The sequence below is a fragment of the Diprion similis genome, chromosome 8 (genome assembly GCF_021155765.1).
Source record: "Diprion similis isolate iyDipSimi1 chromosome 8, iyDipSimi1.1, whole genome shotgun sequence".
NCBI classification, from domain to species: Eukaryota; Metazoa; Arthropoda; class Insecta; order Hymenoptera; family Diprionidae; genus Diprion; species Diprion similis.
In genome coordinates, this window is record NC_060112.1 from 8067689 (window position 1) to 8091684 (window position 23996).

Consider the following 23996-nt stretch of genomic DNA (forward strand, 5'->3'; position numbering starts at 1 on the left):
TCAGGTTGAAAAGTACTTTTATTATTTTCACAGTATTGGAAATTGATCCTCGATTTCCTTTATGTTCGTTACAGAGAGCCCGGGGGAGGATGAAGAGAGCATCGCCGGGGGCATCGGCCTGGCAGGCGACCAAGAGGGCGAAGGAAGGAGAAGTAGTGGAGGCTCGTTTCCGCTGAGAATGGCGGCTGCGATGAGGGCGCGTTCCGGTACCGGCGGATTTCTCCGCGGCCCTCCCGCGTCTAACGCGAACTATGACCCAGAGGCTCCACCGCAACCACCCCTATTTTTACAGTCTACGATGCAGACAACCAGTCTACTCGAAAGACCGGAAATCGACAAAAAAGTCAAGGTGCGTATAAACATTATCTTAAGCTGTTTGGTGGTTTCGATACTGACAACTTTGGGTACGAAATTTACTGAATGCTCGGAACCTCGTGTGCTAGTAAATTGGATTTGAGCTTTTCTTGTTTTCACTAAAATACTTGAATATTGCAGAACTTTGATGACTCCAACAATTTATTCCGATTTTATTTACGTATTTCGTTTTATTAAATGTTTAACATGAATTTGTATTATACTGATCGCATTTAACATAATTTTTGGGGGATATTTTGTCGTGATGTTGTAGTATTCAATTATTTGTCGGAAACTCTTTGGTTGGAATATTCTGTTTAGTAACAACAGTAAGTACTCGTGCGGATGTAGCACTCGCCCTTGAAACCGATGCTTGCAAGCCTCACAATTATCGGAAATTGCCCACTTTCCGCACTTGTAACACAGTATACTATTCCTGCCCGAGAAAGCTGTTGAAGTAGATGCAAATGTTTCGTTCGAGAGGAAATTCGAGTTTTGCACTATTACATCAATAAATTCATAACTTTGGATGTCATTGAGAAAGTTTCATATTCAGCAGTGGAACAGTAACTGAATATCTTTCTCGCAGCAAATTGTCTTATAGCAAATAGCAAAGTCTTCTTTACAAGATAGGCCCGATTCTATCATGTCATGTTCCTCGCGGTATCAGAACTTGTAAAATTCTATTCTGTCTGTAATATCAAAGTCTGTACTCTTGAGATAAATAAGTAGAGACCAAACCCTCGGCCTTATTATGTTTTAACTTTTGAACAGAGTACTGATAGGTGGTTCCTCTGACTGTGTAAGCCGCAATAGATTAGGCGGTGCTGTTATAAGTGCAGAGTACAGAATTCATTATCTACTAAAAAGTCTTTAACATGTTTTATTTCATTACCTACCTGAAATGTGTCACTGAATCTGAATGATATGAGTTTTAGCGCAGAGCGAATATTTGCATGCATAGACTCGCATCGTATACGTGTCGACCCAAAGATAAACAGAAGGATCGTATCCTAGCTCCTCGTTTAAATCTGCAGGGTGTTGATAACTGGAACGGAAGCAACGCGCTTAGGTAATTAAAGTTTAACGACCGTCCAGTTGAGTGGCATTTATCGGCCCATTTCCCACAGAAGATTTGTTATTAGGAAGTTGAGCATAACTGATTCCAAATTCGCGTGATCTTCAGAGAAGTCTTTGTACAGTATTGACTTCAGTTCAGTCCGGATACAGTATACATAAATCGATAATCACAGCTTTTGATGAGCAGCCAATCAGTTCAGGTTAAGTTAATCGTTTCCACGATCAAGAATTTTCATGCAAACATGATGATTGTGTATCAGATGAAGAACTGTAGGAAATGGGTGTAAAGTGACTAACAATAAGTCAGAATGCAGTTATATTTTTCATACGATCTGAAGTACCTTCCTGGAGTATTCTTTTTGGAGTTCTCAAGAGCCAAAATTTGGCAATTTAAAATCTAAGAATTTTCCATCGATGTTGACTTCCAGTTGAGATGTTGTATTAACAAAATTGAAGTGGTCAATAGATTTGCGCTAAATTAAACTTTTTGAAGAAGCAATTAGATTCCGTTCACGCATTTTCGTTGCCGAAAATTAATTAGAAAAAAAAAGAAAAAATTTCATCTTTCATGTCATCATTGAAAAATCGTAATTATTACAGTCATATTTCAACCTTAATTTTTTATCGACAATTCAAATTTTTTACCTGTAATAAAAATGGAGCGTCTAATACACGAGTTTGATATCTTGATCGGAGAATTTTATCTCATTATACCATAAGTATAGAAAAATATCGATACCGTCGAGCTTTTGGAAGAATGCTAACAGCAAAAATTGTTCCTCGCATTTTTGTTTGTCAAGAAAAGCTTAGTGGATATCACATGATCCTTCAAACCGTCAGAAAAACTGACTAGTCTTTATAAACTTATAAGCAAGAATTTGTACTCTTGAAACACAAAAGGCTCATCATAAAGCTATTATGGAGTTTTTAGTGGTATTTCAATTTTTACTGCCCAAGTAATATGTCCAACTACAATCAATTAAGTGACTTTACGGATGCTGGAAGAGCATATATATCTTTAATCTCGCAACAAATAACAGGAATCTAAAAAAGGAGACGAATCAAAATTCAATATTTAATCACTCGATATTATTGATATTATTGACTGCCTGTCATAGTCTCACTTCTGGTCGTTTCTGAGTGTAGCAAAGTTTGAAAGCAAACAACAATTCTTTTTTTCCGAATGCAATTGTTCTACAGGACAGCGGAGTTTTCTCAGGGATCACTGCCTTCGGAATTCCTCTTCATTTCCGAATCTCTTTCGCATCTTGAGGTCTCGTGATTTATGTGGTAGATGTTTTCTCGAATACACCGCGAGCTTTACACAAACTCGATATTTGTGTAATCGATAACCCTCACTCTATTGTTAACCCTGCTCTACTACGGTAATGCTTAAGATACCAACAAGGTGCTCCGGGCAATGGCAATGATTAATCAACCAACAACCATAGGTTTCGACGTCGAAGAAGGGATTTCGTCTCAAGTGGCAACATACTGAAATAACTTTATTTAACACGTGGGTACAGGTAGGAAAATTCTGGTTTCAAAGAAATTGTAAATCTCGAAACATTACAGGCTAGTAGAGGGTCTCACATTATTGTTGCATGCAACTCTGTCAGGAGCAATAATTTTTAATTTGGTAATTATCAAGTATGGTGTGAAATACATTACGTATGGTGTGAAATAGCAATTAAAAAATTGATATATCTGTATTAAACAGCATTTTCGAATTACACGAAGTACAGTCCTAAAATTCAAAAATATTGTGGAAAATCATCATTATTTTCATATGATTTGAAAGGCATTTTAAGGTTGGCGTCCTAGATATAATAGAATCGAAATAGCACATTTAATGTGTAACGGCAGGCTGAAGATATCAATTATAGTTATGGTAAAGAATATAGATTTGAAATAAGAATAATTATCTAGGTGGGTGGTGAAATAATTGAGAAATAATTGTTATTTTCAACACTGAATGTAATTTTCACTAATTCTGAAGTGAGGTTTACGGAAGTAAAAGTAAAGGCGTGTGTTTTCGAAAAAATAACTCATACAAAATGGCGTCAAAACTATATTCTGTTTTGACTTTACCGACCGAGTAAAATGACGATGTTTTTGACTAGAGAATATTCGATTTAGGCGCATTACTTTGTGATAAGCTTTGTTTCAACTTAGTGTTGTGTTGTGTGTGTTGTCTCTTACGAATAAGTATCCAACAAGACGTTAAGATGTCAAATGACAATGCAACAAATGGAAAGTCATTGAAACTGATCAAACCATGCGTCATGTAGGAATATCATTCGAGAATTTTTAATTTTCAGCCGCGCTGTGGGTAAGATAAATGTGACCTCACTTTAGGAATCGAGGCAACTGTTACGTTAAGACATTAAAATTTGTACTGAGAACCACTGTCATATAACCTTCTTCGAGGAGTATCAAGCACCGATAATTTCAACGGAACTCGTTCAAGAACTGGGCTGCTCTAATTTCTTGTTATTAACTTCGAGTCTCAGGAGGGTCGCAACTTGAACTTGGAGTGAAGGAAGAGACGCTGACAATTGCGATTTCTCGAAAGTTAGTCTATCCTTGGGGTCCTTCATTTTAACTGGACTAGTTGAGATTATTTCGATGGCCGAAGGGCATTTAGAAATGAAATTACAATCGTCGGTTCTTCTTTTTCCTTCGTATTCTTTTTTCATCAGTGGGCAAACAATTACAGAGGCGAGTATGAAATTTCTGGTTTGTTTTTTTTTTTTTTTTTTTTTTCATCAATGTAATATAAAATGATAATTTCGTAGCCTATAAGTCAAGTGTGTAATCACGTTTTCTTGAATATTTAAGTTTCATCGAGCTTAAGTGATTTGAAAAATATCAGGCAGTTGAGAAAAATGAACAGTATGTTTTGAGAAAATTACTAGAAAAAAGAAGCTTTTTAGTAGAAGTGACAAAAAAATTTTTTTAACGTGGTTTTTCATTGAATATAAATGTTCATTTAGTGAAAAGCCGAAACATAAGTCTCTTCACTTTGTGCCTGAAGTGAATCAAAGTTTTGGTTGCTGAAATCAGTCAGTCCAATTATGCGATGGTTCCTCATCAGTCAAGGAGGATATTTTCGAAATGATAAATTATAAGGTAGTGAAAATGCAAGGACGAAATATGTAGCATAAATTGTATTCAGAAGCATAACTCGGCATGCCGTCATCAGGGTCCTCGTCATCGTCGGTAGCGATAACGACGGAGAAAAATAAAACAAGCCACTTCTATTCCTGAGAGAAATTGAAGCGCTGGTTGACCGCTCGACGTACAAGGGTGTAATGTAGAAGGGGTGTGGTACTCTGAAAAGGAGTGGACGTCCAGAGAGCGAGAAAGATGACGGGGATAAAGATGGATAAAAAGGGAAAGACATAACTAGCCCACTCGGATGACGCTGGAGACTGGCACTCCGTGTTTATCCGGGCGCTCCCTAATTGTCAAGCCGCGCCACGCCCTTACCATACACTCTCCATCATAGGGTAAATACTTTTTCCAAAAATCTACATACGCGAAAATGGCATTGTTCGAAACCAAAATCTAAACACTACTATCCCGCAGCTGATTATACAACTGCGAATTCCCAACCGAGGCGATCATCTTTGTTTTTGCTCAGTCTATTCTTGTCTCATTGGAACGTCTTCGCTGTTGCACTTTGCAAAATTTATAAGAAATATTAAACTAGTAATCATAGAAGATAGTTGAATCAACAATTCTGTCAAGGCTTTTTATCTCACATGGTAAAAGAGATTCGATTTAGCCAATATTTTGTAACCATCGATAACTTGCGATTAGACGACACATGTATTCGAATAGAGGAGGGTGGGGCAAAGTGGGTCCCTGAGATATTTTAAATAACAAGGAATAAAATTAACCACCTAAACTTTTTATTAAGTATCAATTATTTTGAAATCATTTATGCGAGTAGTTGCACACTTTATAACGCTAAACGTTTGAAGTTGTGCTTTACTCTCAACTCATCAGAGTTAAATAACTTTCTGAATTTAAATTTATGATTACTTTTGATCTTTAATTTATTTAATACATAATAATTAACTATAACTGTACACATGAAAACTAAACATTTTATTCTGACTTTAGGCATTATTTTCTTAAGGGGCCCACTTTGACCCTATCAAAAAGATTCGTAGGTTTCTGAAATCCTCCATTTCACCTGGAATTTTGGATCCTCAATGACCATCATAAACGGGAAAGCATCTTGCGTAACATAACCAACTTTACCTCACTATCAGTCACGTTATATGGCTCGGAGTGAGAAAATCACTTACTTGAATAAGCTTGCGTAACATCGCTGACTGTCACGCACGATTTTAACCAACTTCTTACCCTGACCGAATGGAATTGATAGTCTAGTTTATAAAGCGAAGCGGTGGAAGCTACAGTGAGGTTTCCGCGTTTTTGTTTTCGTTGTTTTTTTAAATTTATTTCTTTTGAGGACAATTGTGGTGTGTGTGGATTTTACCGAATAAAAAAAGTGTCACGTTTCGGTATTTTTTCAAAAATTTTGCAAACAAATTGGTTAATATCTCTCTTTTATTCGACTGTCATTCTTATCTCTGTAGCTTTGACTCTCAATTTATCTTGAACTACAATTTGTTTCTTTACATTTTGCATGTCTATAAAGGATTTGTTGCAAACATCGCTCACGTCAAGTCACCGAACGATCAAAATATTCGGCATTTTCTAATGATTTATGTATAAATGCCACTGTGATTACCGAAAACTTTACGGAAGGGCAAATCAATAAATGCGTATTGAGCTCAAGGATCTTACAATGTCTACAATCAGTTACCCCCTTGATAGTTTCACGAATTGAAATCCTGTACATGTTGACGGAATCAGTGCGCATTGTTAGTGGGAACTAATGGATTTGAGCAATATTACAAATATCGGGTACAAATTTCCGTAGATACCGTTGAATCATTTTAATTTCACTTTATAGTGAGTAGATCCGTGCATTTTTTATGATTTCCTGTAATTTATTTATTCTGGCACATTAGTTGAATGAATAAACACAATCGTCGAATAAACGGTGGGTTAAAAAATTATGTCTCATTACTTCGCTGGGTGATAATTATTCACTTCGAAATCGAGAGATTCACCCCTATTATATGGCTCTTAAAAATTGATTTCGAATGTGAAAAAAAGAGTGAAAACTTTCTCTTTCTCTTCGAAAACATCAGAACTGCGCAAAGGAGATGGCAGCGTATTATTGAGTGAAAAGCTTCAAGAATCAACAAACGCTGCGAACCTTTTATCCTCTTGCCAATCGAGGAAGATTTCCAGAAATGGACAGCCTAACACCTGGATGCAAGTATTACAAATTTGCAGCGGGCAAACTTCAATCCAACATAGTAAATGATAAGTAATGATCTAAGATTCCAGAGTCTTGAGAGTGGAATAAATAGTTTGTTCGAGTTTTAACCAGGCGTGAGTGTATTTTGAATATCATCTAGCATATTTAATGTGATTGATATTGCGGGAATGTCGGAAGGCGCGTAAATCATACAACGAGACGAGGATGAATATGACTTCAGAAATTCATGTTCCTTGTCAAATGAAATGTTGCTATATTAAACTGAGCTTAATTGCGATTTCATGTTTCGTAGGGCTACTATCTTAGAGTTTGATTACTTTGAAAAATATTATGCTTGTATCCAAGTTATATACTCTTATGAATGAGATTGTTATTCTACAGAGGCACAGCATACATGGAATGATGGAGGAGGAGAACGTGGTCCGACCTCATCAAGAAATGGCAAGTCTCACTCTCGATGAAAAAAAATATCTACTGGCAGTTGAACGCGGTGACATTGCTTCCGTAAGAAGGTGAGTCTTTATGTGATTCAAACCCGTTTTCTATACCCACGTTGCTGTCACTTTTCTTTTTAAATCAAGTTACTTCGGCTAAAAAACCACAAATGGCTTCGAAAAGGGGTTGCTATCCCATTTTTAGTATAATTCTATCACTTTCAGCGGAATGGTTCTACATATGGGGCAATCCGCTTGCGTCTAACCCTTGACTTGTCGGTTTGAGCACGTGATTTCTCACATGACTATTTTGACATTGAGGGTTACTCAGTTTTGCATTATCTACAATTTTCTAAAATCTAAATGATCACTGACACGATCCGGAAACCAGAAATTATTCTAATATCTTCTGTATCACATATCAAGATTTTAAAGCTTTCAGATGGAGTGGCTGAACGGCCTGTGTATCGTTGTTTTTTTTTCTTCATCTGATTTCGGACACTGTCTCCAGAACATCCAATGTGATTTTGCAAGAGAAATCGATTAAATGCAGTCCAAATACGCTGTGGAAAATGAATTAAGAGTTACAGTCAAAATACAAAAGATTTCCTTCTTAATTCTTCTGTGAATAATCTCAAGCTTTTTAATGTCTTGTTCGTATTTTTGTGTGTCCGATCAGTGTACAGAATATTATGCGAAAAAATTCTTTGACAAAAAGTTTCTGTGGTCTGATAATCGCAGAGAGAACAAAAACTAATCCCTGTCGTTTTTTTCGTCGTTCTTGGCCTGTTTTAAAGAATGAAAGAGTTAATGCTGAAATGCACCTTATTGACGTAATTTTGCGAGAAAAATCAACTGAACGCAGTCCCACAAGGCTGTGAGCAACGCATGAAAAGTTACAGTAAAAAAACCGAAGATTCTCACCGTAATTTCTCTGCTGTTGTTCCTACGCACTTTTTGCTGCGTTTTCTGAGTTCCTGGAGCTCCAATTAGTTAAGAAAGACTCATACAAATCGATTCTGAGACACAAAAAATTTCGCTCGAAAAAAAACTAAGGCTAACCCCTTTGGATTTTTGGCGAAAATTTTAACAATTTTGAAATATGCTGCGAACAATTCCTTCATGCACTATTCCAACGTAATTTTGCGAGAGAAATCCATTGAACGCATTGCAAATACCCTGCTAGCAACAGATCGGAAGTTACAGCCAAAAAACGAAACATCTTGTTCGTATTACGCCCCAACGTATCGCCTCGGAGAACCTTTTTCAAATTCTTCTTTTGAAATTAAATTGAAACCAAACGGTACACCTTTGGTCCACTCAACAGTGCTTGAGAATTCTTCCAATGTTAGACAGCATGATAAATTGCGTCAAATCTCATATTCATGTAGCGAATATTTCAACCCCTCCTAGAAAAAGTCACGTACAGTACCCAATATTAGGTTTAATTTTGTATCAGATTAACTAGTACCAAGAACTGAGCAAAGAAACGTTGAGCTAAGACATCGAAGAGCTCAACTTAGAAATCTCTCTCTTTTTAAATAATAACTGTTTATCAATAATTAGGCTAAACCATTTACAATAGAAGCACCAAATTAAAATAGATTAATTAATATACAGTATGGATGATTGTGTGTAAATTACATTAAGATATATTTTGTTAATATTTTAACGATGTAAATGACGAGACTGAGAATCGTCGGAACACCGTCGAAGCAGTCGGAGTAACGCTGACCATGTAGATTTGGGCACCAGCTAGGCGCCCGCCTTCACACCTCATAGGCTAATTTATACAGTTGTAACTTGTTGCAACTGAAGGCTCTTGGACCGTCAGGACCAAGAAGCCGTGTCTTTTGTCTGTCAAGTCGCAAAGTGCATGGACGGCAACAATAGTAGTGATCGGAATATCTTAATTGTGATCGGCCTAAAGTCTACAGCTAATTCGTCAACCTACAAGCTTTCAATTGATACTGTGAATTGAAAAGACTTGCTATCGCCTAATTTCAACTATTTCCTGTTCTTTACTTGTTCTAAGTATTTCGCGAATAGACATTTTTATGGTATTCCATTTTCTTCAAACAAATCAAGTTCGGCCCTGATTCGCAAGGATCAGGTGATTTTAAGTGAAGGTAATAATAACTAGATTTCGTTATAAATTTCAATTGACAATCCATTTGAATCTAATAATGATTAATCATTTTCTTATTATCAACCGTGAGTGAAATATTGAAAATTTCGGACAATAACTTGCAGCAAAACAATACAAATTCAAAATTCGCAAAGACTAAACGGCTGAATATCATCGTGACAAATTCCATTGAACTACTCGTACCGATCTGAGGTGACGCTCTGCTCCAGAATATCATTGACGTTGACCAACTCGACCCGACGGCACTCAGTCTCGCCATCATTATCAAAAGATGAGTCAATTCGAGCAGTTCTTCCTCCAGCATTTTCTAAATTATAATTACATCAAATTATAAAAACTACCTTTCTATAAAAACACTAAGAATTGGTGGTAAGCTTCTCTTGCCATTTCAAACGAACATGTTGGTTTCTGAAAACGCTAATATAAACTTCAAAAGTAGAATCAGTGCCTAGTTGTATTCCATATGACTTGGTATACCGAGAGGGAATCTCCGGTCTACAACTCGGCCCCGTGACATGACTTTTAGATGAACATAGTTAATTGCAGATTGCATTTGCAAAAAGAATAAATATATACATTTGTGTATGTATATCGACCCATGGAAATACATGCTTGAGATATTTGTTATCAAAGGTTGATGTCTATGTGTTACACATAACAAGAGGGATTCACACAACGAAACCGTGCATGCAAATAAGTGGAATCAATAATCCAGACGGCGTGTATCTTTGTGGTTCGATTACGTATAAATTTAATTATATATAAGAATAAACTGCGTTGATCCAAGAAGGGAGATACTATGTAATTATGAACGACCAGTTAGATCTAATAATTGTTCAGCATAGATGTTCTTGGTACTTATTAACTATACCATTAAATATTATTACCACACAAAATTGCTGAATAACGTTAACGATTGAATTTGACTGGATCTACAGCTTCTCTGTATTTGGAGTCAAATTCTCTCGTCGACGTTGCTTTTATATGAATTCACATACCTTACCATTATGATTTCTGATTTGATTCTTTACATCATCTATTGTATCCGTTCATTTTCCAAAACTAAATCGTTTGAAGAATATACTTTATACTTACCAGATTAATTCATATTTAACCATTTATTTTGAACAATCACCTAACCATTTTATTAGAAGTATGAATTTGCCTCCATCATATGAACGACTCTCACAGTCTCCGTGTTGGGAAACGGTGTGTACACATATTACCGGCTTCTCGCAAGTTGCATTCTTGGATTTTAAATTTCATTTCTATTAAAAAGTGCTGCGATTCTTTCTTTGAGGCACTATTCCGACGTAATTTTGCGAGAGAAATCGATTAAGCGCAGTCCCAATAGGCTGCGAGCAACGCATCAAAAGTTACAGCCAAAAAACTGGAGATTTTCGTCGTCATTTCTCTGCTGTTGGTCCGACGCTCTTTTTTATGTGTTTTCTGAGTTCCTGGGGGTCGAATTACTCTAGAAACGGTCAGACAAATCGATTCCGAGTGTAAAAATTTTCGGCTCCAAAAATGAGCAAAAAAGTAAGGCTAAGCCCTTTGGAATTTTGACGAAAATTTTGACGATTCTGGAAAGTGCTGCAATTATTTCTTTGAGGCACTATTTCGACGTAATTTTGCGAGAGGAATCGATTAAGCGCAGTCTCAATAGGCTGCGAGCAACGCATCAAAAGTTACAGCTAAAAAACTGGAGATTTTCGTCGTCATTTCTCTGCTGTTGGTCCGACGCTCTTTTTTATGTGTTTTCTGAGTTCCTGGGGGTCGAATTACTCTAGAAATGGTCATACAAATCGATTCCGAGTGTAAAAATTTCCGGCTTCAAAAATGAGCAAAAAAGTAAGGCTAACCCCTTTGGATTTTTGGCGAAAATTTTGACGATTCTGGAAAGTGCTGCAATTATTTCTTTGAGGCGCTAATCCGACGTAATTTTGCGGGAGGAATCGAATCAGCGCAGTCCCGATAGGCTGCGAGCAACGCATCAAAAGTTACAGCCAAAAAACTAGAGATTTTCGTCGTCATTTCTCTGCTGTTGGTCCGACGCTCTTTTTCATGTGTTTTTTAAGATCCTGGGGGTCGAATTGCTCTGGATATGGTCATTCAAATCGATTTCGAGTGAAAAAATTTTCGGCTTCAAAAATGAGCAAAAAAGTAAGGCTAACCCCTTTGGAATTTTGACGAAAATTTTGACGATTCTGGAAAGTGCTGCAATTATTTCTTTGAGGCTCTATTTCGACGTAATTTTGCGAGAGGAATCGATTAAGCGCAGTCCCAATAGGCTGCGAGCAACGCATCGAAAGTTACAGCCAAAAAACTGGAGATTTTCGTCGTCATTTCTCTGCTGTTGGTCCGACGCTCTTTTTTATGTGTTTTCTGAGTTCCTGGGGGTCGAATTACTCTAGAAATGGTCATACAAATCGATTCCGAGTGTAAAAATTTCCGGCTTCAAAAATGAGCAAAAAAGTAAGGCTAACCCCTTTGGATTTTTGGCGAAAATTTTGACGATTCTGGAAAGCGCTGCGATTATTTCTTCAAGGCGCTATTCCGACGTAATTTTGCGAGAGGAATCGATTAAGCGCAGTCCCAATAGGCTGCGAGCAACGCATCAAAAGTTACAGCCAAAAAACTAGAGATTTTCGTCGTCATTTCTCTGCTGTTGGTCCGACGCTCTTTTTCATGTGTTTTTTAAGATCCTGGGGGTCGAATTGCTCTGGATATGGTCATTCAAATCGATTTCGAGTGAAAAAATTTTCGGCTTCGAAAATGAGCAAAAAAGTAAGGCTAACCCCTTTGGAATTTTGACGAAAATTTTGACGATTCTGGAAAGTGCTGCAATTATTTCTTTGAGGCTCTATTTCGACGTAATTTTGCGAGAGGAATCGATTAAGCGCAGTCCCAATAGGCTGCGAGCAACGCATCAAAAGTTACAGCCAAAAAACTGGAGATTTTCGTCGTCATTTCTCTGCTGTTGGTCCGACGCTCTTTTTTATGTGTTTTTTGAGTTTCAGGGGGTCGAATTGCTCTAGAAATGGTCATACAAATCGATTTCGAGTGTAAAAATTTTCGGCTCCAAAAATGAGCAAAAAAGTAAGGCTAACCCCTTTGGAATTTTGACGAAAATTTTGACGATTCTGGAAAGTGCTGCAATTATTTCTTTGAGGCACTATTTCGACGTAATTTTGCGAGAGGAATCGATTAAGCGCAGTCCCAATAGGCTGCGAGCAACGCATCGAAAGTTACAGCCAAAAAACTGGAGATTTTCGTCGTCATTTCTCTGCTGTTGGTCCGACGCTCTTTTTTATGTGTTTTCTGGGTTCCTGGGGGTCGAATTACTCTAGAAATGGTCATACGAATCGATTCCGAGTGTAAAAATTTCCGGCTTCAAAAATGAGCAAAAAAGTAAGGCTAATCCCTTTGGATTTTTAGCGAAAATTTTGACGATTCTGGAAAGTGCTGCAATTATTTCTTTGATGCACTATTTCGACGTAATTTTACGAGAGGAATCGATTAAGCGCAGTCCCAATAGGCTGCGAGCAACGCATCGAAAGTTACAGCCAAAAAACTGGAGATTTTTGTCGTCATTTCTCTGCTGTTGGTCCGACGCTCTTTTTTATGTGTTTTCTGAGTTCCTGGGGGTCGGATTACTCTAGAAATGGTCATACAAATCGATTCCGAGTGTAAAAATTTCCGGCTTCAAAAATGAGCAAAAAAGTAAGGCTAACCCCTTTGGATTTTTGGCGAAAATTTTAACGATTCTGGGAAGCGCTGCGATTATTTCTTCAAGGTGCTATTCCGACGTAATTTTGCGAGAGGAATCGATTAAGCGCAGTCCCAATAGGCTGCGAGCAACGCATCAAAAGTTACAGCCAAAAAACTGGAGATTTTCGTCGTCATTTCTCTGCTGTTGGTCCGACGCTCTTTTTTATGTGTTTTCTGAGTTCCTGGGGGTCGAATTACTCTAGAGATGGTCAGACAAATCGATTCCGAGTGTAAAAATTTTCGGCTCAAAAAATGAGCAGAAAAGTAAGGCTAACCCCTTTGGAATTTTGACGAAAATTTTGACGATTCTGGAAAGTGCTGGAATTATTTCTTTGATGCACTATTTCGACGTAATTTTGCGAGAGGAATCGATTAAGCGCAGTCCCAATAGGCTGCGAGCAACGCATCAAAAGTTACAGCCAAAAAACTGGAGATTTTCGTCGTCATTTCTCTGCTGTTGGTCCGACGCCCTTTTTTATGTGTTTTTTGAGTTCCTCGGGGTCGAATTACTCTAGAAATGGTCAGACAAATCGATTCCGAGTGTAAAAATTTTTCGCTTTAAAAATGAGCAAAAAAGTAAGGCTAACCCCTTTGGATTTTTGGCGAAAATTTTGACGATTCTGGAAAGCGCTGCGATTATTCCTTCAAGGTGCTATTCCGACGTAATTTTGCGAGAGGAATCGATTAAGCGCAGTCCCAATAGGCTGCGAGCAACGCATCAAAAGTTACAGCCAAAAAACTGGAGATTTTCGTCGTCATTTCTCTGCTGTTGGTCCGACGCTCTTTTTTATGTGTTTTCTGAGTTCCTGGGGGTCGAATTACTCTAGAAATGGTCAGACAAATCGATTCCGAGTGTAAAAATTTCCGGCTTCAAAAATGAGCAGGAAAGTAAGGCTAACCCCTTTGGATTTTTGGCGAAAATTTTGACGATTCTGGAAAGTGCTGCAATTATTTCTTTGATGCACTATTTCGACGTAATTTTGCGAGAGGAATCGATTAAGCGCAGTCCCAATAGGCTGCGAGCAACGCATCGAAAGTTACAGCCAAAAAACTGGAGATTTCCGTCGTCATTTCTCTGCTGTTGGTCCGACGCTCTTTTTTATGTGTTTTTTAAGTTCCTGGGGGTCGAATTACTCTAGAAATGGTCATACAAATCGATTCCGAGTGTAAAAATTTCCGGCTTCAAAAATGAGCAAAAAAGTAAGGCTAACCCCTTTGGATTTTTGGCGAGAATTTTGACGATTCTGGAAAGCGCTGCGATTATTCCGTCAAGGCGCTATTCCGACGTAATTTTGCGAGAGGAATCGATTAAGCGCAGTCCCAATAGGCTGCGAGCAACGCATCAAAAGTTACAGCCAAAAAACTGGAGATTTCCGTCGTCATTTCTCTGCTGTTGGTCCGACGCTCTTTTTTATGTGTTTTCTGAGTTCCTGGGGGTCGAATTACTCTAGAAATGGTCATACAAATCGATTCCGAGTGTAAAAATTTCCGGCTTCAAAAATGAGCAAAAAAGTAAGGCTAACCCCTTTGGAATTTTGACGAAAATTTTGACGATTCTGGAAAGTGCTGCAATTATTTTTTTGAGGCACTATTTCGACGTAATTTTGCGAGAGGAATCGATTAAGCGCAGTCCCAATAGGCTGCGAGCAACGCATCAAAAGTTACAGCCAAAAAACTGGAGATTTTCGTCGTCATTTCTCTGCTGTTGGTCCGACGCTCTTTTTTATGTGTTTTCTGAGTTCCTGGGGGTCGAATTACTCTAGAAATGGTCATACAAATCGATTCCGAGTGTAAAAATTTCCGGCTTCAAAAATGAGCAAAAAAGTAAGGCTAACCCCTTTGGATTTTTGGCGAAAATTTTAACGATTTTGGGAAGCGCTGCGATTATTTCTTCAAGGTGCTATTCCGACGTAATTTTGCGAGAGGAATCGATTAAGCGCAGTCCCAATAGGCTGCGAGCAACGCATCAAAAGTTACAGCCAAAAAACTGGAGATTTCCGTCGTCATTTCTCTGCTGTTGGTCCGACGCTCTTTTCTATGTGTTTTCTGAGTTCCTGGGGGTCGAATTACTCTAGAAATGGTTAGACAAATCGATTACGAGTGTAAAAATTTTCGGCTCAAAAAATGAGCAAAAAAGTAAGCCTAACCCCTTTGGAATTTTGACGAAAATTTTGACGATTCTGGAAAGTGCTGCAATTATTTCTTCGATGCACTATTTCGACGTAATTTTGCGAGAGGAATCGATTAAGCGCAGTTCCAATAGGCTGCGAGCAACGCATCAGAAGTTACAGCCAAAAAACTGGAGATTTTTGTCGTCATTTCTCTGCTGTTGGTCCGACGCTCTTTTTTATGTGTTTCTTAAGTTCCTGGGGGTCGAATTACTCTAGAAATAGTCATACGAATCGATTCCGAGTGTAAAAATTTCCGGCTTCAAAAATGAGCAAAAAAGTAAGGCTAACCCCTTTGGAATTTTGACGAAAATTTTGACGATTCTGGAAAGTGCTGCAATTATTACTTCGATGCACCATTTCGACGTAATTTTGCGAGAGGAATCGATTAAGCGCAGTCTCAATTGGCTGCGAGCAACGCATCAAAAGTTACAGCCAAAAAACTGGAGATTTTCGTCGTCATTTCTCTGCTGTTGGTCCGACGCTCTTTTTTATGTGTTTTTTAAGTTCCTGGGGGTTGAATTACTCTAGAAATGGTCATACAAATCGATTCCGAGTGTAAAAATTTCCGGCTTCAAAAATGAGCAAAAAAGTAAGGCTAACCCCTTTGGATTTTTGGCGAGAATTTTGACGATTCTGGAAAGCGCTGCGATTATTTCTTCAAGGCGCTATTCCGACGTAATTTTGCGAGAGGAATCGATTAAACGCAGTCCCAATAGGCTGCGAGCAACGCATCAAAAGTTACAGCCAAAAAACTGGAGATTTCCGTCGTCATTTCTCTGCTGTTGGTCCGACGCTCTTTTTTATGTGTTTTCTGAGTTCCTGGGGGTCGAATTACTCTAGAAATGGTCATACAAATCGATTCCGAGTGTAAAAATTTCCGGCTTCAAAAATGAGCAAAAAAGTAAGGCTAACCGCTTTGGAATTTTGACGAAAATTTTGACGATTCTGGAAAGTGCTGCAATTATTACTTCGATGCACCATTTCGACGTAATTTTGCGAGAGGAATCGATTAAGCGCAGTCTCAATTGGCTGCGAGCAACGCATCAAAAGTTACAGCCAAAAAACTGGAGATTTTCGTCGTCATTTCTCTGCTGTTGGTCCGACGCTCTTTTTTATGTGTTTTTTAAGTTCCTGGGGGTCGAATTACTCTAGAGATGGTCAGACAAATCGATTCCGAGTGTAAAAATTTTCGGCTCAAAAAATGAGCAGAAAAGTAAGGCTAACCCCTTTGGAATTTTGACGAAAATTTTGACGATTCTGGAAAGTGCTGGAATTATTTCTTTGATGCACTATTTCGACGTAATTTTGCGAGAGGAATCGATTAAGCGCAGTCCCAATAGGCTGCGAGCAACGCATCAAAAGTTACAGCCAAAAAACTGGAGATTTTCGTCGTCATTTCTCTGCTGTTGGTCCGACGCCCTTTTTTATGTGTTTTTTGAGTTCCTCGGGGTCGAATTACTCTAGAAATGGTCAGACAAATCGATTCCGAGTGTAAAAATTTTTCGCTTCAAAAATGAGCAAAAAAGTAAGGCTAACCCCTTTGGATTTTTGGCGAAAATTTTGACGATTCTGGAAAGCGCTGCGATTATTTCTTTAAGGTGCTATTCCGACGTAATTTTGCGAGAGGAATCGATTAAGCGCAGTCCCAATAGGCTGCGAGCAACGCATCAAAAGTTACAGCCAAAAAACTGGAGATTTTCGTCGTCATTTCTCTGCTGTTGGTCCGACGCTCTTTTTTATGTGTTTTCTGAGTTCCTGGGGGTTGAATTACTCTAGAAATGGTCAGACAAATCGATTCCGAGTGTAAAAATTTCCGGCTCTAAAAATGAGCAAAAAAGTAAGGCTAACCCCTTTGGATTTTTGGCGAAAATTTTGACGATTCTGGAAAGTGCTGCAATTATTTCTTTGATGCACTATTTCGACGTAATTTTGCGAGAGGAATCGATCAAGCGCAGTCCATATAGGCTGCGAGCAACGCATCGAAAGTTACAGCCAAAAAGCTGGAGATTTTCGTCGTCATTTCTCTGCTGTTGGTCCGACGCTCTTTTTTATGTGTTTTCTGAGTTCCTGGGGGTCGAATTACTCCAGAAATGGTCAGACAAATCGATTCCGAGTGTAAAAATTTTCGGCTCAAAAAATGAGTAAAAAAGTAAGGCTAACCCCTTTGGAATTTTGACGAAAATTTTGACGATTCTGGAAAGTGCTGCAATTATTTCTTTGAGGCTCTATTTCGACGTAATTTTGCGAGAGGAATCGATTAAGCGCAGTCCCAATAGGCTGCGAGCAACGCATCAAAAGTTACAGCCAAAAAACTGGAGATTTTCGTCGTCATTCCTCTGCTGTTGGTCCGACGCTTTTTTTTATGTGTTTTCTGAGTTCCTGGGGGTCGAATTACTCTAGAAATGGTCATACAAATCGATTCCGAGTGTAAAAATTTCCGGCTTCAAAAATGAGCAAAAAAGTAAGGCTAACCCCTTCGGATTTATAGCGAAAATTTTGACGATTCTGGAAAGCGCTGCGATTATTTTTTCAAGGCGCTATTCCGACGTAATTTTGCGAGAGGAATCGATTAAGCGCAGTCCCAATAGGCTGCGAGCAACGCATCGAAAGTTACAACCGAAGAACTGGAGATTTTCGTCGTCATTTCTCTGCTGTTGGTCCGACGCTCTTTTTTATGTGTTTTCTGAGTTCCTGGGGGTCGAATTACTCTAGAAATGGTCATACAAATCGATTCCGAGTGTAAAAATTTCCGGCTCCAAAAATGAGCAAAAAAGTAAGGCTAACCCCTTTGGATTTTTGGCGAAAATTTTGACGATTCTGGAAAGTGCTGCAATTATTTCTTTGATGCACTGTTTCGACGTAATTTTGCGAGAGGAATCGATTAAGCGCAGTCCCAATAGGCTGCGAGCAACGCATCGAAAGTTACAGCCAAAAAACTGGAGATTTCCGTCGTCATTCCTCTGCTGTTGGTCCGACGCTTTTTTTTATGTGTTTTCTGAGTTCCTGGGGGTCGAATTACTCTAGAAATGGTCAGACAAATCGATTCCGAGTGTAAAAATTTTCGGCTCCAAAAATGAGCAAAAAAGTAAGGCTAACCCCTTTGGAATTTTGACGAAAATTTTGACGATTCTGGAAAGTGCTGCAATTATTTCTTCAAGGCGCTATTCCGACGTAATTTTGCGAGAGGAATTGATTAAGCGCAGTCCCAATAGGCTGCGAGCAACGCATCGAAAGTTACAACCGAAGAACTGGAGATTTTCGTCGTCATTTCTCTGCTGTTGGTCCGACGCTCTTTTTTATGTGTTTTCTGAGTTCCTGTGGGTCGAATTACTCTAGAGATGGTCAGACAAATCGATTCCGAGTGTAAAAATTTTTCGCTTCAAAAATGAGCAAAAAAGTAAGGCTAACCCCTTCGGATTTTTGGCGAAAATTTTGACGATTCTGGAAAGCGCTGCGATTATTCCTTCAAGGTGCTATTCCGACGTAATTTTGCGAGAGGAATCGATTAAGCGCAGTCCCAATAGGCTGCGAGCAACGCATCAAAAGTTACAGCCAAAAAACTGGAGATTTTCGTCGTCATTTCTCTGCTGTTGGTCCGACGCTCTTTTTTATGTGTTTTCTGAGTTCCTGGGGGTCGAATTACTCTAGAAATGGTCAGACAAATCGATTCCGAGTGTAAAAATTTCCGGCTTTAAAAATGAGCAAAAAAGTAAGGCTAACCCCTTTGGATTTTTCGCGAAAATTTTGACGATTCTGGAAAGTGCTGCAATTATTTCTTTGATGCACTATTCCGACGTAATTTCTCGAGAGGAATCGATTAAGCGCAGTCCCAATAGGCTGCGAGCAACGCATCGAAAGTTACAGCCAAAAAGCTGGAGATTTTCGTCGTCATTTCTCTGCTGTTGGTCCGACGCTCTTTTTTATGTGTTTTCTGAGTTCCTGGGGGTCGAATTACTCTAGAAATGGTCAGACAAATCGATTCCGAGTGTAAAAATTTTCGGCTCAAAAAATGAGTAAAAAAGTAAGGCTAACCCCTTTGGAATTTTGACGAAAATTTTGACGATTCTGGAAAGTGCTGCAATTATTTCTTTGAGGCTCTATTTCGACGTAATTTTGCGAGAGGAATCGATTAAGCGCAGTCCCAATAGGCTGCGAGCAACGCATCAAAAGTTACAGCCAAAAAACTGGAGATTTTCGTCGTCATTCCTCTGCTGTTGGTCCGACGCTTTTTTTTATGTGTTTTCTGAGTTCCTGGGGGTCAAATTACTCTAGAAATGGTCAGACAAATCGATTCCGAGTGTAAAAATTTTCGGCTCAAATAATGAGTAAAAAAGTAAGGCTAACCCCTATGGAATTTTGACGAAAATTTTGACGATTCTGGAAAGTGCTGCAATTATTTCTTTGAGGCTTTATTTCGACGTAATTTTGCGAGAGGAATCGATTAAGCGCAGTCCCAATAGGCTGCGAGCAACGCATCAAAAGTTACAGCCAAAAAACTGGAGATTTCCGTCGTCATTCCTCTGCTGTTGGTCCGACGCTTTTTTTGATGTGTTTTCTGAGTTCCTGGGGGTCGAATTACTCTAGAAATGGTCATACAAATCGATTCCGAGTGTAAAAATTTCCGGCTTCAAAAATGAGCAAAAAAGTAAGGCTAACCCCTTTGGATTTATAGCGAAAATTTTGACGATTCTGGAAAGCGCTGCGATTATTTTTTCAAGGCGCTATTCCGACGTAATTTTGCGAGAGGAATCGATTAAGCGCAGTCCCAATAGGCTGCGAGCAACGCATCGAAAGTTACAACCGAAGAACTGGAGATTTTCGTCGTCATTTCTCTGCTGTTGGTCCGACGCTCTTTTTTATGTGTTTTCTGAGTTCCTGGGGGTCGAATTACTCTAGAAATGGTCATACAAATCGATTCCGAGTGTAAAAATTTCCGGCTCCAAAAATGAGCAAAAAAGTAAGGCTAACCCCTTTGGATTTTTGGCGAAAATTTTGACGATTCTGGAAAGTGCTACAATTATTTCTTTGATGCACTGTTTCGACGTAATTTTGCGAGAGGAATCGATTAAGCGCAGTCCCAATAGGCTGCGAGCAACGCATCGAAAGTTACAGCCAAAAAACTGGAGATTTTCGTCGTCATTTCTCTGCTGTTGGTCCGACGCTCTTTTTTATGTGTTTTCTGAGTTCCTGGGGGTCGAATTACTCTAGAAATGGTCAGACAAATCGATTCCGAGTGTAAAAATTTTCGGCTCCAAAAATGAGCAAAAAAGTAAGGCTAACCCCTTTGGAATTTTGACGAAAATTTTGACGATTCTGGAAAGTGCTGCAATTATTTCTTTGAGGCTCTATTTCGACGTAATTTTGCGAGAGGAATCGATTAAGCGCAGTCCCAATAGGCTGCGAGCAACGCATCAAAAGTTACAGCCAAAAAACTGGAGATTTTCGTCGTCATTCCTCTGCTGTTGGTCCGACGCTTTTTTTTATGTGTTTTCTGAGTTCCTGGGGGTCGAATTACTCTAGAAATGGTCAGACAAATCGATTCCGAGTGTAAAAATTTTCGGCTCCAAAAATGAGCAAAAAAGTAAGGCTAACCCCTTTGGAATTTTGACGAAAATTTTGACGATTCTGGAAAGTGCTGCAATTATTTCTTCAAGGCGCTATTCCGACGTAATTTTGCGAGAGGAATCGATTAAGCGCAGTCCCAATAGGCTGCGAGCAACGCATCAAAAGTTACAACCGAAGAACTGGAGATTTTCGTCGTCATTTCTCTGCTGTTGGTCCGACGCTCTTTTTTATGTGTTTTCTGAGTTCCTGGGGGTCGAATTACTCTAGAAATGGTCATACAAATCGATTCCGAGTGTAAAAATTTCCGGCTTCAAAAATGAGCAAAAAAGTAAGGCTAACCCCTTTGGATTTTTGGCGAAAATTTTGACGATTCTGGAAAGTGCTGCAATTATTTCTTTGATGCACTATTTCGACGTAATTTTGCGAGAGAAATCGATTAAGCGCAGTCCCAATAGGCTGCGAGCAACGCATCGAAAGTTACAGCCAAAAAGCTGGAGATTTTCGTCGTCATTTCTCTGCTGTTGGTCCGACGCTCTTTTTTATGTGTTTTCTGAGTTCCTGGGGGTCGAATTACTCTAGAAATGGTCAGACAAATCGATTCCGAGTGTAAAAATTTTGGGCTCAAAAAATGAGTAAAAAAGTAAGGCTAACCCCTTTGGAATTTTGACGAAAATTTTGACGATTCTGGAAAGTGCTGCAATTATTTCTTTGAGGCTCTATTTCGACGTAATTTTGCGAGAGGAATCGATTAAGCGCAGTCCCAATAGGCTGCGAGCAACGCATCAAAAGTTACAGCCAAAAAACTGGAGATTTTCGTCGTCATTCCTCTGCTGTTGGTCCGACGCTTTTTTTTTATGTGTTTTCTGAGTTCCTGGGGGTCGAATTACTCTAGAAATGGTCAGACAAATCGATTCCGAGTGTAAAAATTTTCGGCTCCAAAAATGAGCAAAAAAGTAAGGCTAACCCCTTTGGCATTTTGACGAAAATTTTGACGATTCTGGAAAGTGCTGCAATTATTTCTTCAAGGCGCTATTCCGACGTAATTTTGCGAGAGGAATTGATTAAGCGCAGTCCCAATAGGCTGCGAGCAACGCATCGAAAGTTACAGCCAAAAAACTGGAGATTTTCGTCGTCATTTCTCTGCTGTTGGTCCGACGCCCTTTTTTATGTGTTTTCTGAGTTCCTGGGGGTCGAATTACTCTAGAAATGGTCATACAAATCGATTCCGAGTGTAAAAATTTCCGGCTTCAAAAATGAGCAAAAAAGTAAGGCTAACCCCTTTGGATTTTTGGCGAAAATTTTGACGATTCTGGAAAGTGCTGCAATTATTTCTTTGATGCACTATTTCGACGTAATTTTACGAGAGGAATCGATCAAGCGCAGTCCCAATAGGCTGCGAGCAACGCATCGAAAGTTACAGCCAAAAAACTGGAGATTTTCGTCGTCATTTCTCTGCTGTTGGTCCGACGCTCTTTTTTATGTGTTTTCTGAGTTCCTGGGGGTCGAATTACTCTAGAAATGGTCAGACAAATCGATTCCGAGTGTCAAAATTTTCGGCTTAAAAAATGAGTAAAAAAGTAAGGCTAACCCCTTTGGAATTTTGACGAAAATTTTGACGATTCTGGAAAGTGCTGCAATTATTTCTTTGAGGCTCTATTTCGACGTAATTTTGCGAGAGGAATCGATTAAGCGCAGTCCCAATAGGCTGCGAGCAACGCATCAAAAGTTACAGCCAAAAAACTGGAGATTTTCGTCGTCATTCCTCTGCTGTTGGTCCGACGCTTTTTTTTATGTGTTTTCTGAGTTCCTGGGGGTCGACTTACTCTAGAGATGGTCAGACAAATCGATTCCGAGTGTAAAAATTTTCGGCTCAAAAAATGAGCAGAAAAGTAAGGCTAACCCCTTTGGAATTTTGACGAAAATTTTGACGATTCTGGAAAGTGCTGCAATTATTTCTTTGATGCACTATTTCGACGTAATTTTGCGAGAGGAATCGATTAAGCGCAGTCCCAATAGGCTGCGAGCAACGCATCAAAAGTTACAGCCAAAAAACTGGAGATTTTCGTCGTCATTTCTCTGCTGTTGGTCCGACGCCCTTTTTTATGTGTTTTTTGAGTTCCTCGGGGTCGAATTACTCTAGAAATGGTCAGACAAATCGATTCCGAGTGTAAAAATTTCCGGCTTCAAAAATGAGCAAAAAAGTAAGGCTAACCCCTTTGGATTTATGGCGAAAATTTTGACGATTCTGGAAAGTGCTGCAATTATTTCTTTGATGCACTATTTCGACGTAATTTTGCGAGAGGAATCGATTAAGCGCAGTCCCAATAGGCTGCGAGCAACGCATCGAAAGTTACAGCCAAAAAGCTGGAGATTTTCGTCGTCATTTCTCTGCTGTTGGTCCGACGCTCTTTTTTATGTGTTTTCTGAGTTCCTGGGGGTCGAATTACTCTAGAAATGGTCAGACAAATCGATTCCGAGTGTAAAAATTTTCGGCTCAAAAAATGAGTAAAAAAGTAAGGCTAACCCCTTTGGATTTTTGGCGAAAATTTTGACGATTCTGGAAAGCGCTGCGATTATTTCTTTAAGGTGCTATTCCGACGTAGATTTGCGAGAGGAATCGATTAAGCGCAGTCCCAATAGGCTGCGAGCAACGCATCAAAAGTTACAGCCAAAAAACTGGAGATTTTCGTCGTCATTTCTCTGCTGTTGGTCCGACGCTCTTTTTTATGTGTTTTCTGAGTTCCTGGGGGTCGAATTACTCTAGAAATGGTCAGACAAATCGATTCCGAGTGTAAAAATTTCCGGCTTCAAAAATGAGCAAAAAAGTAAGGCTAACCCCTTTGGATTTATGGCGAAAATTTTGACGATTCTGGAAAGTGCTGCAATTATTTCTTTGATGCACTATTTCGACGTAATTTTGCGAGAGGAATCGATTAAGCGCAGTCCCAATAGGCTGCGAGCAACGCATCGAAAGTTACAGCCAAAAAGCTGGAGATTTTCGTCGTCATTTCTCTGCTGTTGGTCCGACGCTCTTTTTTATGTGTTTTCTGAGTTCCTGGGGGTCGAATTACTCTAGAAATGGTCAGACAAATCGATTCCGAGTG

General features: G+C 39.1%; 1 protein-coding gene across 11 annotated transcripts in view; it reads left to right on the top strand.

Annotated features, from left to right (window-relative positions):
- The window catches only part of LOC124408609 (transient receptor potential-gamma protein), a 113803-nt gene that overhangs the window by 67464 nt on the left and 22343 nt on the right, over window positions 1–23996 (top strand). For all 11 annotated transcript variants that reach the window (XM_046885650.1, XM_046885651.1, XM_046885653.1 and 8 more), the window contains exons 3-4: window positions 75–349; window positions 7184–7314. In XM_046885650.1, the coding sequence (XP_046741606.1) occupies window positions 75–349; window positions 7184–7314 (406 nt within the window). The remainder of the gene's footprint in view (window positions 1–74; window positions 350–7183; window positions 7315–23996) is intronic.